The sequence below is a fragment of the Hyla sarda genome, chromosome 1, assembly GCF_029499605.1.
Source record: "Hyla sarda isolate aHylSar1 chromosome 1, aHylSar1.hap1, whole genome shotgun sequence".
NCBI lineage: Eukaryota > Metazoa > Chordata > Amphibia > Anura > Hylidae > Hyla > Hyla sarda.
The window spans coordinates 157,648,622-157,667,179 of record NC_079189.1 but is presented as its reverse complement, the minus strand read 5'-3'; the positions used below and the strand labels follow the sequence as shown (position 1 = coordinate 157,667,179).

The 18,558-nt window shown below is 44.1% G+C and overlaps 1 protein-coding gene across 1 annotated transcript in view; it reads right to left on the bottom strand.

Annotated features, from left to right (window-relative positions):
* MGARP (mitochondria localized glutamic acid rich protein) overlaps positions 1–5,344 on the bottom strand; it is a 49,467-nt gene extending 44,123 nt beyond the window's left edge. The window contains exon 1 of the mRNA XM_056555067.1: positions 5,086–5,344. Coding sequence (XP_056411042.1) covers positions 5,086–5,161 — 76 coding nt within the window. The 5' untranslated portion in view covers positions 5,162–5,344. The remainder of the gene's footprint in view (positions 1–5,085) is intronic.
* Between the last annotated feature and the right edge of the window lie 13,214 nt (positions 5,345–18,558).

Here is an 18,558-nt window from a genome sequence, read left to right as displayed (position 1 = left end):
TATTGGGTTTAGTGTGGGTGAACTTGGTGACAGTTTTCCTTTAAACTCCTTCACTGTATTTGCAGCGACCACTTCTGCATGAATGCTATTCCATGCATCCACTACTCTCTCAGTAAAGTAATACTTCCTGATATTACTGCATAAACCTTTGCCCCTCTAATTTAAAACTATGTCCTCTCATGGTAGTTTTTCTTCTTTTAAATATACTCTCCTCCTTTACCATGTTGATTCCCTTTATGTATTTAAAAGTCTCTATCATATCCCCTCTGTCTCTTCTTTCTTCCAAGCTATACATGTTAAGGTCCTTTAACCTTTCCTGGTAAGTTTTATCCTGCAATCCATGTACTAGTTTAGTAGCTCTTTTCTGAACTCTCTAGAGTATCTATATCCTTCTGGAGATACGGTCTCCGTACTGTGCTGGGACCCACCCCCACGATCTCCTGAATGGGGCCCCCACATTAGCGCTCATTGAGAGCACTAATGCGCGTAGCGTCGACCTGGAGAGGTCGATGGTTACGCCCCCTCTCCATACAGTTCTATGGGAGAGGCACGAACGTTGCCTCCCCGCCTCTCCCATAGAACTACATGGAGGAGGCGTGTCGGCTGCAACTTCATGCTGTGGCCGGCAAGCCTCCTACACTGTTACGCCGAGCGCTCCGGGTCCCTGCTCCTCACCGGAGCGCTCGCCGCGTTCTTCTGTCTGCAGCGCCCCGTTACTGCCGGCGGGGATGCGATCCGCGTAGCGGGACGCGCCCGTCCGCGGGTAGCATCCCAATCGTCTCACCTGCCCCGTCTTTCTGCTGTTCTGTCCCGGCGCACGCGACCCCGCTCTCTAGGGCGCGCTTGCCGGCTCCCTGAAATTTAAAGGGCCAGTGCACCATTAATTGGTGCCTGGCCCAATCAGTACCTACACCTGCGAAACATAAAAACCCACTTCCCCTTCCTGTCCTTGCCGGATCTTTTTGCCCTAGTGCCCTGAGAAAGCGTTTTGTGTATCCCAAGCCTGTATATCCAGACCCTTGCCGTTGCCCCTGACTACGAACCATTTCTGCCTGCCCAGACCTTCTGCTACGTCTGACCTTGCTCTTGCCTTGTCCCTGTGTACCGCGCCTGTCTCAGCTGTCAGTGGGGTTGAGTCGCTATCAGGTGGAATGATCTGGGGGTTACCTGCCGCTGCAAGTCCATCCCGCTTTGCGGCGGGCTCTGGTGAAAACCAGTAACCCCTTAGATTCCGTTCCCCTGGTATGGCCCACGCCATCACCTCACTGACACAGAGGATCCACCTCCAGTGTCCTCGCTGCATACCAGTCCGGTTCCTGACACACTGAAGAGCCACGGCCCTGTGCAGGAGATTACGTGGGGGGGGGGGGCCCCAGCGTTCAGACCCCCCGCAATCAAACGCTAGGGGATAAGTTGTTTTCGGCCACATATACACACACATATATATATATATATATATACATATATATATACATATATATATATATACATATATATATACATATATATATATACATATATATATATACATATATATATATACATATATATTATTCTGCATTGACTTCAATGAGTATGCAGATTCTCAGTGGAATATGTACATGTGAAGTCAATGGGCAGCAAAAATATGCACATGTGAACGCACCCTTACAATGTGAGTAAAATGGGCAGGTACGTGGCGACTCACAGAACACTGTGTGTCTGCTCTTAGCGGTGGATTCTGTCATCGGCGGATCCGCATCGTAAAATACGCTGCGGACCTGTTCTGTGTGACCCTACACCCTTGACTGACATTGCAGCGGAAAATATTCACCATGTGTGTCTTTTTTTTTTTATTTTTTTATTAAAAAGGCAAAAAAAGTGTGCAAGCATTCAAGGAAACCCGTAAATTTATACCACATCTGCTTTGGCTTAGAAAAGGGACATCCCACAGTAGGAGGAATGACAGCACACAGCCACACAATGATACATCTTCTGCTAGTATTCTGGGCAGTATTTTTTGGCTAAAACAAAGGATGCAAATGACCCAGAAAAAAAAAAATTTTTTAAAGTGTAGCTCCCACCATCCATTTTTTCTTTCTTTCTGTCCCTGCCTATTGCCCATCTCTCCCTAACCCCCTCCCTCCCTTTACATTTTTTTTTTACTATATTAAAATCCCTTTTTGTCTGCCTGGTAGTGTGCTCACTACCAGGCAGACTTCCCCAGCAGGCACCACGTCACTGATGCCTGCTGGAGCCGGCACTTCCGCCCTTAGCTCACTATACAGGGTGCCTCCAGCTGTTTCACCACTACAACTCCCAGCTTGCCCTAACATCTACTGGCTGTCAGGGCATTCTGGGAGTTGTAGTGGTGAAAAAGCTGGAGGCACCCTGTGGTGAAAACAATAAGCAGTGCTACTTCGGGAGCAGCAGCAGCAGCAGCAGCGGCGGCGGCGGCGCTCTCCCGAACCCCGCTCCCCACCCCCATACCTCTAGTGCTGAGCGGCGGCACTCCCCCGAACCCCGCTTCCCCCACCCCATTCCTCCAGTGAGGAAGACTTACCAGAGGATCAATGAGCTGCCTCCGGACAGGGTAACGGCCTCCGGACAGGGTAAGGGGGGGGGAGAGGGGGGGGGGCGGGGCCGCGCGCGAGGCCAGTGGAGCTGGCCAATGCGCGCAGCCCCAGCTATCAGCGTGCTCGCTCTCGCCTGTCTGATTGACAGGCGCGAGCGAGCACCGCAGTGACTGGATTTCGACTCATTTGCCAGGCTGAAATGAGTCGAAATCCAGTAGTGACATCACTGCAGAATGCATTCGGCCACTAGGAGGGCGACCCCTAGTGGCCGAATTTAAAAGTGATTTTAAACTTGTTTAAAATCACTTTTTTTAATTAAAGTATATTAGAGATATGTTGTAGTACTTAAGTACTACAACATATCAATTTTTAGATTTCATGACAGTGCCCATTTAAAAGATTTAACAAGGCTTTGGGTAAAAATTCAGACCAAAATACTATTGGGGAAATTTATCAAAACCTGTGCAGAGATAAAGCTGACTAGTTTGATTTAAAAATGAAAGAAGCGATCTTATTGGTTGCTATGGGCAACTGGTCAACTTTTCCTCTGCACAGTTTTTGGTAAATCTTCCCTATGTGTTTAACCAACCTTATAGGGAAACTGACACCATGAAAATGGTATCTAATCAATATCATTTTAGAAAAAAGAGGGGAGTGTGTGTGTGTGTGATATATATATATATATATATATATACACACACACACACACACACACACACACCCCCCCCGTGCGTATAAGACGACCCCCAACGTTTACAGACTATTTGGACTACCCCTCTACTGCGATACGGTACCTTACCATTGTTCCCCCACATTAGGTTGGCAGCATAATTCCCCCCACGTTAGGCTATAGTTCCTCACATTAGGTTGGCAGTGTAGTTCTCCCACATTAGGTAGGCAGTGGACCCCACAGACATACAGCCTTCAGCCATATACAGTGTATGGCTGGAGGCTGTATACTGCCTCGCCTCAGCACTCCGACCACCGCTCCAGGGTCTACTGCTATGGCCTATAGGCCATAGCAGTAGGTCCCAGGGCTGGAGGAGCGGTGGTCGTTGCACCGAAGATGACGTGCTGGTAACTTACTACGCCCGCGCGTCCGCTCTTGCTATGGATGCACGCACGGGACGTCAGTAACATCCCTGCATGCGCTACCTCCTGACGACCCCTGTGTTTTTAACGTTAACGGGGGGGCCGCAGAAAGGTAACCAGGACATCCTTGTGTCCCGAAAAGACCTTTCGGGACACAGGGATGTCTCGAATGTGACGGGAGGGGGGTTTGAGGGAAGGAATTAATCTTGGCCTGGATGCCGGGGTATGGATAATCCATACCCCAGGCGTCCCAGCCGACTGCAGCACCCGGACTATAAGACAACACACGACATTTGAGAACATTTAACAGGGTTAAAAAGTCGTTTTGTATGCCGGAAAATATGGTATATACTTGTTGGGCGATTTCTTTCAGTGAGAAAATACCACAATGAGATTCCGTAGTGTGAACCCAGTACTAGCCTAGAAAGATCAGAGATTTCAATAAATCCCATTATAGCGAATCTTCCCCCCCCAAAGATATGTATGTAGTTCCTGCTCAGCACTTCCTAAATTATCAAACAGTGGCTCTGCAGACGTGGAAAACTACAACTCCCAGCATGCCCGGACAGCAAACGGCTGTCCGGGCATGCTGGGAGTTGTAGTTTTGCCACATCTGGAGTTCCACAGTTTGCAGATCACTGATCTTTAACATTATTTCGGTAGATCTGACTAAGTGTGCGATGGTACGTATTCCCCTTTAACATGAAAGTCAGCAGTCACACATCACATCCGCCAGGCACACAACATGCCAGTCTCGCTAAACCATTCATGCCAGGACAGGGTGATGAGGTGAAATTAAATCAGCCAGGCGGGATCTGCAGGACACACTGACTAGTCATGAAGCAGGAGACATAATCCAGACGCAGCATATGGAGACCATAGGTATCCTGTAGGTTCATTCTTCAGCTACATAACAAACACATAGACAACAGTAACCAGAGATAGCTGAGAAATCACCAGGATAACCTCCAATGCCACAGCTACTTATATATTCCTCTATAGGTCTGTATAACAGAGAGCGGCCTAACATTGATATCTACCATGTGACCTTCAGCTCTCCTCCCTGTGCCCATGTAACCTGATCCCATGACAGGGCATGATGGGAGATGTAGTTTCACGACTGCAGGAGATCCATACTCCTTTAGGATATATATATATATATATATACATACACATAAATATATTTTTTTTTTATATCTTCCATTCTCCTCGGATGACCTCTAAATGACCACTCAGACCAAGCATAAGGCCTAGAGTGCACGCCACGTGACCAAGTACATAAGAGCACCAAGAAAGCTAACGAGGAGACCCCTTCCCACCATATAGTGACTCACAGTGAGGCTTTCCTAGGAGCACAAGTATAAGGCACCTTGGCGACTACCACGAGCAGGAGAGGCGCTCTATGACACAGGGAAAGGGACATGTAGTCGGTGCTCACCATTGCGGAGAATAGCGGCGGCTCCCCGGTGTGTCAGGGGGACCAGTTTCTGCAAGGCGTTCCGGCACAGATGCATAATGACGAGGAGGATAAAGCACAGACCACTGCGGAGAGGACGACTGAGCGGACTGAGGAAGACAAGCGGGGCGGGGCCGAGGATCTGACAAGGGCAGGTGACGTCACGGGGCGTGGTCTAAAAAAATGAAAAAACATCGCCCCTCTAATGCAGGTGCGCGTTCTGCGACGTTCTATTGGCTGCGTGCCAGGATGTGCGCATGCGCCTTAGGGACAAGCCTTATTGGCAGACGCACGTACGGGCGGTGGACGCTGTGACTATTAGTGGCACGTGTAACCAACTTGGAGACTGTGCACATTGCACTTTGTGCGCAGGGCTGCTTGCCACCTTTCTTACTGGTCACTACTGGCCATGCTAATTTGCATAATTAATTGTATGCGTAAGATCATAGGATACACAAATGCATGGGACATTGTGTCCTATTCAGACCCCTAAAACTTTTTTATTTCTCCTTATAGGGGCCTGTATGAAGGCTAATTTTTTGCGCCCGATCTGTAGTTTTTAAAGGAGAACTCCAGAATAGAAAAATGGTGCTCCATACTGCCGGCAGTAAAAAAAAAATAGATACACACCTTCCTTCGCTCTACCGGTGCCTCTGGTAACCCACCCCGGTCTCCGCCACGATCCTCCTCCTGGTTGCCGGGGACAAAAGCGTCACTATGTCGCTCAGCCTATCGCCGGCCGAGTCGGGACTTCGCTGCGGCCGGTGATAGGCTGGGTGCGGTATGACTCTTCGACCAAGAGGATCGCAGCGGAGACCGGAGCGGGTTACCAGAGGCACCGGGGGAGTGAAGGAAGGTATGTATCTATATTTTTTACTGCTGGCAGTATGCAGAACAATTTTTCTATTCCGGAGTTTTCCTTTAACAGTACTATTTTTGTTTTGATGTGACTTTTTGATTGCTTTTTTTACTTGTGGTTAGTTACTAACTACAACTCCCAGCATGCCCTGATACAGCCTGTGGCTTAGCAGCTGCCCCAAATTAAAAAGACTACAATTCCCAGTATGTTGGACTATATAGTATAGGTAAGTGTTTCCCAACCAGGAGTGCCTCCAGCTGTTGCAAAACTACAACTCCCAGCATGCCCGGACAGTCGGGCATGCTGGGAGTTGTAGTTTTACAACAGCTGGAGGCGCTCTGGTTGGGAAACACTGGTAAAGGTTATGATGCAAAATTCTGGGAGTTGAAGGATTGGTTGGATAAATATTGGCCCTGTGACCCTGTGATCAAGCGAAACGTGTGTTAGGACCCCTGTTTGGTACCATTCTGTATGTGGAAAGAGGAGGACAGGGCTCCATTAATTTTGAGGCGGGCCGAAGGGGAATGGTAAAGTGCCATGATTTTTGCGCTAACGCGCAAATTTTTTTGCGCGTACGCCATTGACCATGTGGTTTGATTAAAGATATATTTTTATAATTCGGACATTTCCGCACGCGGCAATACCACATATGTTTTTTATTTACACAGTTTTTTTTTTTTTAAATGGTTAAAGGGGGCGATTTAAACTTTAATTAAGGGTTAAATTATCCTTATCCACTTTTTTTTTTGCAATGTTATAGCTCCCATAGGAGGCTATAACACTGCACAGACTGATCTTTTACATTGATCAGTGGTTTCTCATGGGAAACCATTGATCAATGATTCTGCCGCTTGACTGCTCATGCCTGGATCTCAGGCACTGAGCAGTCATTCGACGATCTAATTAACATTTTAAATGAATTAGAACCCTAACAATTTTACTTGAAATTTAGAAAATTTGAAAAGTACATCTTTTTTTATGTGCTATGCAAGGTTTTCAGAAATTTGAAGGTGGTAGAACATAGGTACCCCCCCCCCCCAAATGACCCCACTTAAAAAACTAGACCCCTCAAGGTATTCGCTAGGGGGTACAGTGAGCATTTTAACACCATAGTTTTTTGGCAGGAATTATTATAAATTCAGTGTTAAAAATTCTAAATGAGCTTTTTTCATAAATGCATCATTTGTGGGGCATATTTTTTGTACATCGCTTCTGATATTGAAAGAAATGCACCCTATATTTTATTAAGCTGCTCGGCCCATGTTTGGAAATACCCCCGTTAAGGCCATATTTGGTTCCCAGAAGGAGAGGAGCGCCATTTGGCTTTCAGTACATCATTTTAGGCCGAATGGATTATAGGCTGCACTTCATGCCTGCAAAGGGTTTTAGCTGCCAGGACCATACAGAACCCCCACAAGTGACCCTATTTTGGAAACTACACCCCCTAAAGCAGTGGTTCTTAACCTGGGTTCGATGAGACAGTCTCCGGGGTTCGGCGGGGAGGCCCGACGGGTGTTTTTGCCTCGGCACATCCCTGTGTTCCGAAAGATGCTTTCGGAACACAGGGATGCCTCTATTAAGTCCCTGCGGCCCCGCGTTTACTTTAAAAACGCGTTGACTGCCGGGAGCTAGCGCACGCAGGGACGTCACTCAAGTCCCATGTGTGCGCCCATGGCAACGGAGCGCGGAGGAGCAGAGAAGAAGCAAGAAGGACGCGCGCTGGCAGTTGGTAAGTGTTTACCAGCGTCAGCTTCAGTGTTCCGACCAGTGATCCTTCGGTCCTGCTATGGCAGGACCCGAGGAGCGATGGTCGGAACACTGAAGTGGGACAGTACACAGGCATACAGCCTCCAGCGATACTGTATGGCTGGAGGCTGTATGTCTGTGGGGGAACATACTGCACCTAATGTGGGGGAACATACTGCCAGCCTAATGTGGCGGACTATATTGCACCTAATGTGGGGGAACAAACTGCCAGTTTAATGTGGGTGACTATATTACACCTAATGTGGGGGAACATACTGCCAGCCTAATGTGGGGGAACACTGCCTGCCTAATGTGGGGGAACACTGCCAACCTAATGTGGGGGAACACTGCCTGCCTAATGTGGGGGAACTCTGTCTGCCTAATGTGGGGGAACACTGCCAACCTAATGTGGGGGAACTCTGTCTGCCTAATGTGGGGGAACACTGCCATTGTTGCGAAAATGACATGAGAGTGGCACTTGCCAAGGTAAAGCCGAGCATTTCTGAACTGGTCTCTGAAAGACAACAGCAGAAGTCACACTGATTTGCAGTAAATATTCATTGTTTTTGTGTGAAAATCATGTTTTCATGGTTTTGCTCTTTGTTCTTAATGGTTTTGTTCATTTTGTGCACCTATGTATAAATATATACTTAAATATATGCCTCCTATGTTTTGAATTTGAAAAAATCATATTTTATTTTTCCAATTAAGAAGGGGTTCGGTGAATGCGCATAAGAAACTGGTGGGGTTCAGTACCTCCAACAAGGTTATGAACCTCTGCCCTAAAGTATTTACCTAGACCAAAAGTGAGTACTTTGAGTCTTTTTTTGTGTGGCTGGAATGGTTACAAAGTCAGTGGAAAGATTTTTACATATTTTTTTTTCCACAAATGCATCATTTGTGGGACATATATTTTGTACATTGCATCTGAAAAGTAGAAAATGCACCCCAAATTTTATTATGCTGTTCGTCCCGTGTTCGGCAATACCCCCACTTAGGCCATATTTGGTTGCATGGCCACATGGTGGGACCCAAAAAGAGAGGAGCACCATTTGGCTTTCAGGATATCATTACACAAATTATGGGCCGTACTTCACCTTGCAAAGCATTCTAGCTGTCAGAACAATACTGCACATCCAGAAGTGACCCCATTTTCAAAACTACGCCCCCTAAAGTATTCACCTAGGGAAAAAGTGAGTATGTTGAACCCTTATTGTGTGTCTAGAATTATTTCAAAGTCAGTGGGAAAAAAATTGCAATTAGCTTTTTTTTCCACAAATTCTTTATTTGTGGGACATCATTTTGGTACGTCGCTTTTGAAATGAAGGAAATGCGCCCCATATTTTATCACCCTTTTTGTCCCAGGTTGGGCAGTACCCCTACTTAGGCCATATCTGGTTGCCTGACCGCCTAGTAGGACCAAGTAGGAGAGGAGTCCAATTTGGCTTTCAGGGCATCATTATATGAATTATAGACCCCACCCTATGCCTGCAAAGGATCGGATCTATCAGAACAATACCGCACCCCTACAAGTGTAATGGCTGGACCAGGAACCGCTCTGATCGGTCCTTGGTCGGCTAGCAGTGACGCGCAGCTGTCTGTGACAGTTAAAGTTCTTGATGGATATAGCCCTCATGTTGTGGGAATCAGCACCCACTCATGACCAATCTATCCATCACTGGGCGTTAAAAAAATTTATAATAATCTTGAAAAAACTGGTTTATTTTGTTTGAGGGCGGGGGGTGTTGGGTGATAGTCCCCATTCATACTGCATTTCTGCAGTATAGGTGTCCATTGTCAGGTCAAAAAAGGGATGCCAATGTATACTGTAGCAGCCTCATTCAGAAATGAATGGAGCTGCTAAAGTATACGTCAGCATCACTTTTTTTGACGTGATGCTGACGGATACCTCTAACATACTGCTAAAACGCAGTATGAACGGGACGCAGTGTAGGGTCACATAGAGCGCATCCACATTTCACACCACGGATGCCCCCCAGAAATCACAAGGGCGAGATCACTGCTGCGGCTGGGTAGCTCAGTGTGTCCGCTCATGACTGCCAGCGGGAAATCTGCTGCCATGAGTTGACACATAAAGCTACCCAGCCGCAGCAGGGAGCTCATTATTGTGAGTGCTGGCGGGTATCCGCAGCATGTAATATGCTGTGGATGTGCGCCGTATTATCCCACACATTATTCATTTTTATTTTTCATTATATTTAATAAATGTATTTTTATTTTTCTTAAAAATACAGTTTTTTTTTTTTTTTTTACACATTGTTTTTACACTTAAAAATGTTTTTTTTGGGAATACTTAGTATTTCAAATCATTGCTGTTATATGCTGCCTGCCAGCTTTACACTGGCTGACAGGCAATAACTGGGGCAGACCTACGGGCACTTGTAAAGACCCCCGGCTGCCCAGATAACCAGCAGCACCCCGCAATCTTTGCGGGGTGCTACAGGAGAGAGACAGCGGGAGCCCCCTCCCTCTGTCAAAACTCCTTACAGCTCGATGTCACTTCCGACCAAGGCTGTAAGGGTTAAACTGCCAGGACCAAAGTTTACTTTGGTCCTGACAGTGCGGCAGGGTCCCGTCTGTGTGTTACAGCTGAGTTCCTACCGCGATCTCGTGGGTGCACTGGGCAGCACCCACGAGAACCATTGATGTGTATACTCGTCCTGGTGCGGGAACGTGCATCCTGTCTGGACGTGTATACACGTCCATGGTCGTTGACTTGTTAAGGACATGTGCAGTAAATGCACATCGCTGTAGCAAGTGACTTTGCAGGAGCTGTGCTTCCTTCATACACGGCGGGTGCCGGTGGCTGTTAACAGCCACTGGTAATGGTGGACATCAGCAATCACACTGATGTTCGCCATTAACCCTTCAAATGCCATGATCAATACAGATCATGGCATCTGTGGCAGTGCAGCACTTTAAATGGCTGATCTGATCAACCACAACACCGCCGCAGGAATCAGATCAGCCAAGATGGCGCTCAGAGGTCCCCTCACCTGCCTCCGGCCGTCCCCGGCGTCTTCTCCTCTTGTCTGAGATCGAGCAGACCAGAGAAGATCGCAGATAATACTGATCAGGGCTATGCCTATGCATAGCACTGAACAGTATTAGCAATCTGATGTGTGTGAAAGTGTGAAATAATGTATAAAAATAATGTTAAAAAAAAACACACACACATAAGTGGTACTAAAAAAACTACAGATCATGGTGCAAAGAATTAGCCCTCACACATCCCCGTATACGGAAAAATGATAAAGTTATAGGTGGTCAAAATAGGACTATTTTAAATCAAACATACTGATTTTGTAAAAAAAAAAAGTTTGAGATTTTTTTTTAAAGTAGTACAATAATAGCAAAGCATGTAACCATGGGTATCATTTTATTCATATTGACCCACAAAATAAAAACTGTACAGCGTAAAAACAAACCCCCCTCAAATTAGCAAAATTGTGACTTTTGTTTAAATTACCTTACACCCAAAAAAAAATATTGGGGAGGAGGGGGGGGGGGGGGGGGGTTACCATACATTTTAGGGTAAAATGAGTGATGGCATTACAAAGTACAATTGGTCGCGCATAAAACAAACCCTCATGGGTTTGTGTCCTTAAGGGGTAAAATTGTTCGGACATTTACGCACACGGCAACGCCACATATGTTTTTTGTTTTTTTAATTGAAAAATGTGAAGGGGTTAATGCACATTTAAAGGGGTACTCCGCTGCTCACTGTTCCAAACGCTGGAGCCGGCACCGGGAGCTCGTGATGTCATAGACTTGCATTGAGGGGGTGGGGCATCACGGCTGTCACGCCCCCTCCCACAGACTTGCATTGAGGGGGCGGGGTGTGACATCATGAGGGGGTGGGCTGTGACGTGACGTCACGAGCTCCCAGCGCCAGCTCCAGCGTTCGGAACAGTTTGTTCCAAACGCTGAGCAGCGAATTACCCCTTTAACCCCTTCAAGAAAAACGCCCTGCTGCTGCCCAGTTCCAGCTAATCGAGGCATGACTGAAAAGCTTATTGACATAGCACAAAATATCTTTGTATCCTATTAGCCAGTAGATAGATATAAAAAAAATAATGAGTTGTCAGTAGTTGACGACTCAATGGTTAATGTTTTTCTGAATTATTGTTTATGATATAAAGCAATGTGCACAGTACATATACACCTCTCATTTAGGCAGTCACATGGTGACTGAGGATAAGACTCGCCCACCAAGGTCACAAGAATATTGCTGGAGGCCGACATAACAGTGTGTGCAGTTAGCACGCACAATGTGCACTGTACATCACATTCCTGTTCAGTGGAGGGAAGGAGCCAGACTGATCATGAGCTGATCTTACTGCACGTACACAGCCAGGCTGTCATTACAAGAACTTTCAGAGCTGTTCTCATTTTGACATCATGTGCAAGGCATTCTGATATAGTCCACAATAACTTATACGTATAAGCATTCTTCACACCACCTAAACATTCCAGATACAACCAACTCCCAACTGAAAATTCAGGTGTGACTACAGGGTATTCTCCTCTGGGACATTTGTGATAAAATGACTGTAGAGTCTGCTGCCTTATGAAACTCCCCATATACATTATTAAGATTTGCATAAACTGGATAACACTGCAAGCTACACTTTCTGCAACTCCAGCGGAATTTCAACTCCCATTAAAGGGGTTATCCAGGAAAAAAACATTTTTTAATATCAACTGGCTCCAGAAAGTTAAACAGATTTGTAAATGACTTCTATTAAAAAATCTTAATGCTTCCAGTAGTTATCAGATGCTGAAGTTGAGTTATTTTCTGTCTGACAACAGTGCTCTCTGCTGACACCTCTGCTTGTCTCAGGAACTGTCCAGAGTAGAAGCAAATCCCCATAGCAAACCTCTAATGCTTCGGACAGTTCCTGAGACAAGGAGAGGTGTCAGCAGAGAGCACTGTTGTCAGACAGATAAGAACAACTCAACTTCAGCAGCTGATAACTACTGGTAGGATTAAGATTTTTTTTCTTAATAGAAGTCATTTACAAATCTGCATAAAACTTTCTCGAGCCAGTCGATATAAATTATAATTGTTTTTCCCTGGTATACCCCTTTAATGTCAACAGTGCATTACACAACTAGTTTTCTATTAGTCTTCTCGGCTGTTTTCGGCTACCTGATCAACTTCGGTTGCTTCTAACAGACCAGAAAGGTCCAGGAAGCCCTTGTTCTAGAGATGTGAGTCCTAGAGTTTAGACCTGCACCTATGGGGCATTTATGGCATATTCGATTTAGGTTGGGATTCCACACAACTCTTGTCTGACTTTTTTTTTTCTTCTTTTTTTTTGAGCCAGAAGGTGCAGTTTTGTGTGGCATTTTTTATTTAAAAAAAAAAAAAAAAGTGTAAAGGTGTTCTCTTGGTATGTATCCCCTGTGTTTGTTTTTTTTTTTTTTAGATTACAAAAAACACCAAGATTTCCTGAAAGAACACCATGCCTCCAACAAGCTGCAAATTTGGAAATCTGCCCGAGCCTAAAAATGGCACAAAAGTGAAAAACACCAAAAGGGAAAAACATCCTCTTGGTCTGGCAAATAATCTTTCCCTAATGATTCTCAGTTAACATCCGGTCGCAGTGTTTTTGGCCCAAAAAAGGTCATACAGCGATTGAGGGTTTAAAAAAAAAACAAAAAAAAAAACAAGACCTTATGGCTACATTTACGTACAGCAGGAATGGTGCAGGTATTTTAAGTACATCTGCATCAGAATACAGAAGCAGGCAACTATATGAGATTTTAACAAATCAAAACCAACCTACAGAGCAGATTTTTAAATCCACAGCATGTCATGTTCTGTCACTGGAGGAACATGGATTACTTGCACATTTTCCCCTTTCAATCAAATAGGGTAAAAATAAATAAATAAATCTTTTATCAAATCCTTGTGGATTTTGCTGCAGAAGGTAGTTTACTGACCCCCTGGCACTCCCGTGGTAAGGTTTTCCATGCCCCTGCCAGTCTCTGTTCTCCAGCTTCCAATAATATGTGGATATGTGACCATTGCAGCCAATTACAGACTCTGGGTCAACACATCATGGCTGAGAGATGGAAAACAGAGACCAGTGGGGGAAATTAATGTCCCAACACTGAAGTGCCATACAAAAATATAAAACAAATGACTAGGTTCACCGAAGCTTATCGGTACAGCTCATCCTCCCGTGACACGGACTAGACCGGACCTAGGTCTCTTGGAACAAATGGATGAATGAAGCAAAGTCCAGCGCATGTATGACTAAGGTTACTTATTGTGGCCAAAACGCGTCACCTGTTCATGTTGGCTAATTGCTGAATAAACTTTACGCATTGCTTTGATACTGCGCTGGACTTTGCTTCATTCATCCAAAACAAATGACTAATATGTTTCGGGGTTTCCCTTTCTTAAGGTCTAACACCCTTCACCAAATAAATACAAAAAATACCTAATACTAATCATACCGAAATTGGTTGGTTTGGCTGGCTTTATGTCTTTTCAAACAAATTCCCTGCATTTCATGCCCACTAGGTGACTCGCTTCTCTAATATCTGCTGTTCATCACGTGTTCTCCGGGGAAAGCTGTCTCTAGTAACGGACAGAGCAAAGCAAATTACAGGAAGTGGGGTTTACCACATGCTCTGTCCATGAGCGAGAGTAGGAACATGCCTGGGATGTGTACCTGCAATCTGTGAGCAAGCATGCCTGTTGAAGATGATCTGCACTGTTCCTGAAAGGTAAAGCAAGGCTTCCTTCTAATCTCTTATCTCCCATAAAGCTCGGGGCATCTGTCCCTTGTGTAAATACCAATGAAGCTACTGCGGTATATCCACAGGTCTGCAGTGTAATCCACTACTCCCTTTAACTTCTTAGCAGCAATAAACAGAGGCAGCTCAGTGTAACCATTGTTGTGATTTTTATATAGTCAGAAGTTCATATCTCTCTCCTGTCAGAGAGATACAGTGTTGTTCGAGACAAACTTCTAGTTGCCTATAATATAATTTTAGCTAACATTAGCAGACATAGCAGGACGGACGGCTGACCTCTGTCACCTGCGCTCTGTAATGGTGAAATCTCCCTGCTTACTGCTAGGACGGGTTGCCTATGTAGTGTAAGTAAAACAATACATCACCCCTTAGCCTAAACCATCAAAAATAGATTTATTTAGCACAACCTTTTTTGGTTTCTGGCACAGGTATACATCAAGGATACATCTGCCATATAGCTAGGATGGATCCCACTTTGTGTCTTACAGAGACTTCCATGTTAACAAAAATAAGTGTATAACTTACTGTATTTTTTAAAAGAATTCTGCTCTATGACAGTGGTCTCCATACTGTGGCCCTCCAGATGTTGCAAAACTACACCTCCCAGCATGCCCGGACAGCCGTTGGTCTCCATACTGTGGCCCTCCAGATGTTGCAAAACTACACCTCCCAGCATGCCCGGACAGCCGTTGGCTGTCCGGGCATGCTGGGCGGTGTAGTTTTGCAACATCTGGAGGGCCACAGTATGGAGACCACTGCTCTATGGAATGGCATAGAGGTTTGCACTATTCCATCCAACAGAAAACTGCAAACCCTGACACAAACTACCTAAACAGAGGCCAAAATGCAACTTCTGTTGTTGACAGGGGTCTATGAATGCGTTTGCTGTATGCACAAGATTTGCCCAAAGCATAAGGCAATGATGTAAAAAAAAGAGCCTAAACTAATTCACAGGGGCAAAAAACACATCAGTTACATCAATTTATTAAAAGTTTTTATTTTGAGCTCTGAACAGTACACAAGAATCCATCACAATGTGAAGGTTTGTTTAATAATCCATCTGAAAGAAAAAAGAAAAGTAATCCATAAATATCTACAGACAAGCATATTCAGGCTGATAGCTTTGTCTATATGTACTGCAGATTTTTGGTGCAAAAAATAATCATCAAAGTACAGTACAATGCATGTGATTGGGGAGTAACAAATCCATTAATACATTGCAGGAAAAACTATGGAAAATCTGTAACATGTCTTATTTTTGGAATTTTTCTTTTCCATATTAGTTGTGGATTTTACATAATACACTGAGTAAAATCTGTAGCACAATCTGTACAGTGATATCACAATATAACAAATGTACATTTTGCTATGTATTCCACAACAGAAATTTTATTATAAGCTTTGAAGGGGTATTCCAGGCCAAAACTTTTTTTTATATATCAACTGGCTCCAGAAAGTTAAACAGATTTGTAAATTACTTAGATTAAAAAATCTTAATCCTTCCAATAGTTATTAGCTTCTGAAGTTGAGTTTTCTGTCTAACTGCTTTTTGATGACTCACGTTCCGGGAGCTGTGCAGTTCCTATGGGGATATTCTCCCAGCATGCACAGCTCCTGGGACGTGACATCATCAATGAGCAGTTAGACAGAAAACTTCAGAAGCTAATAACTATTGAAAGGATTAAGATTTTTTAATAGAAGTAATTTACAAATCTGTTTAACTTTCCGGAGCCAGTTGATATACGGTATATAAAAATGTTTTTGCCTGGAATACCCCTTTAACAAAAGCTGTGGGGCCAGTCTGCCCTAAACCACCCCACTGTGTGGCTGCTCTAAAATAACACTACCCATAAAAGTGAATGGGTCTGATCACACTTGACATGGGAATGTTTTTTTTAAGGGGTACTCCGGTCCGGTGGAAAAATTTTTTTTTAAATCAACTGGTGCCAGAAAGTTAAACAGATTTGTAAATGACTTCTATTAAAAAATCTTTACCCTTCCAGTACGTTTTAGCAGGAAATTCCTTTTTTTTTTAATATAATTTTTGTCTTGTCCACAGTGTTCTCTGCTGACACCTGCTGCCCGTATCAGGAACTGTCCAGAGTAGCATAGGTTTGCTATGGGGATTTTCTCCTGCTCTGGACAGTTCCTAATACGGGCAACAGGTGTCAGCAGAAAGCACTGTGAACAACACAAAAAAGAAATTCAAAAAGAAAAGAATTTCCTCTGTAGCATACAGCTGCTAAAAAGTACTGGAAGGGTAAAGATTTTTTAATAGAAGTCATTTACAAATCTGTTTAACTTTCTGGCACCAGTTGATTTAAAAAAAATGGTTTCCACCCCTTTATGCTTTGAATTAAGCTGCTTATACACTTTAGGTAACTCCTTTATATCATGCAAGCTACACATGTATTTCCATACAAGAAATGAGAAGAAGCTGCTGCCTGACTTCTCTGGGTCTATGCATGTGCCCTAACTCTTGTGGGAACAAAGGATCAGATATGTAAAAGTCACAAATTCCCAATCCACCCCCCACCCTAACAGCTGCCATGGAAGAGTGAGAACACCACCATACACATAAGGTTGTCAAAATCATTAACATAAAAAGGAATGGAAATGTATGGAAAGAAATAGTTAAAGTGTTACTATCATTTAAAAAGTTTTGAAATGTCATAGAAAAAAGTTAAACGTTTTGATAGGTCAGGGTCTGTGTGCCGAGACCAACACAGAGCACTTACTGTAGGAATTGTGCCCCAGTGACTTTCTCTAAAAGCCATCTCTTGTAGAGGAGAGAGCCTTTAGAAGGACTCACCAAGACGGTCCAATGAGTCAGATCCAATGCCCAATAGACAACACCAGATCCAGGGCTCAAGTCCTGTAGGAATGTGTGAGAACGGAGTTCCTGCACTTTTTCACAGCAGGAACACCGTTCCCATTAGCAGGAGTTCTGAGTTCCCACACTTTTTTTTTCCTGGGACTCGACCGCTGACCAGATCCTAATGGATCCCACTGACTTTTTATAGGGTCTGCCTGGTTTCCATCTGGTTTACTGCTAATCTCCTGCTATCAGGGTACAATCACACAGGCAGGATACCCTCGGAAGGTTTCCTCTATCGCAGATGTACACGAGCCCTTACAAGTTCAGTTTTTAATCTATGTAGATAGAAATGTCTATTGGTGGTACAGAAAAAGTAAGGACAAAAAGGCAAACCTAATCCAAAATTATTTCTAATTTGTAGTTTATTTACTGGAAAAGCTACGTGACAACCGCTTTACCTGCTGTAAGAACACTCTGAGGAGTCCTGAAGGCCAGGGTGCATATTACTACATAACTACATAGAACAGAGGATTTAATAATGGCTTTATTGGCCTGTTTGCGGCTTCCAAAAGTGAAAAAAAAGACAGAACTACAAAACAATAGATAAAGAAATTGGGGCTCAAAGGTCTGTGAATATCTGATATAAAATTAAAGGGGTACTCCGGTGAAAACCTTTTTTCTTTTAAATCAACTGGTGGCAGAAAGTTAAACATATTTGTAAATTACTTCTATAAAAAAATCTTAATCCTTCCAGTACTTATTAGCTGCTGAATGCTACAAAGGAAATTCCTTTCTTTTTGGAACACTGATGACATCACGAGCACAGTGCTCTCTGCTGACATCTCTGTCCATTTTAGCAACCGCGCATAGCAGATGTATGCTAAGGGCAGCATGGTGGCTCAGTGGTTAGCACTGCTGCCTCGCAGTGCTGGGGACTTGGGTTCAAATCCCACTAAGGACAACAATAAATAAAGTGTTATTATTATTATAATAATGTCAGCAGAGAGAACTGTGCTCGTGATGTCATCAGAGAGCATTCCAAAAAGAAAAGAATTTCCTCTGTAGTATTCAGCAACTAATAAGTACAGGAAGCATTAAGATTTTTTAACAGAAGTAATTTACAAATATGTTTAACTTTCTGCCACCAGTTGATTTAAAAGAAAAAAGGTTTTCACCGGAGTACCCCTTTAATTTGTAAAATTGATTTATTAGTGTACAATTAATAGAAAAAATTATATTA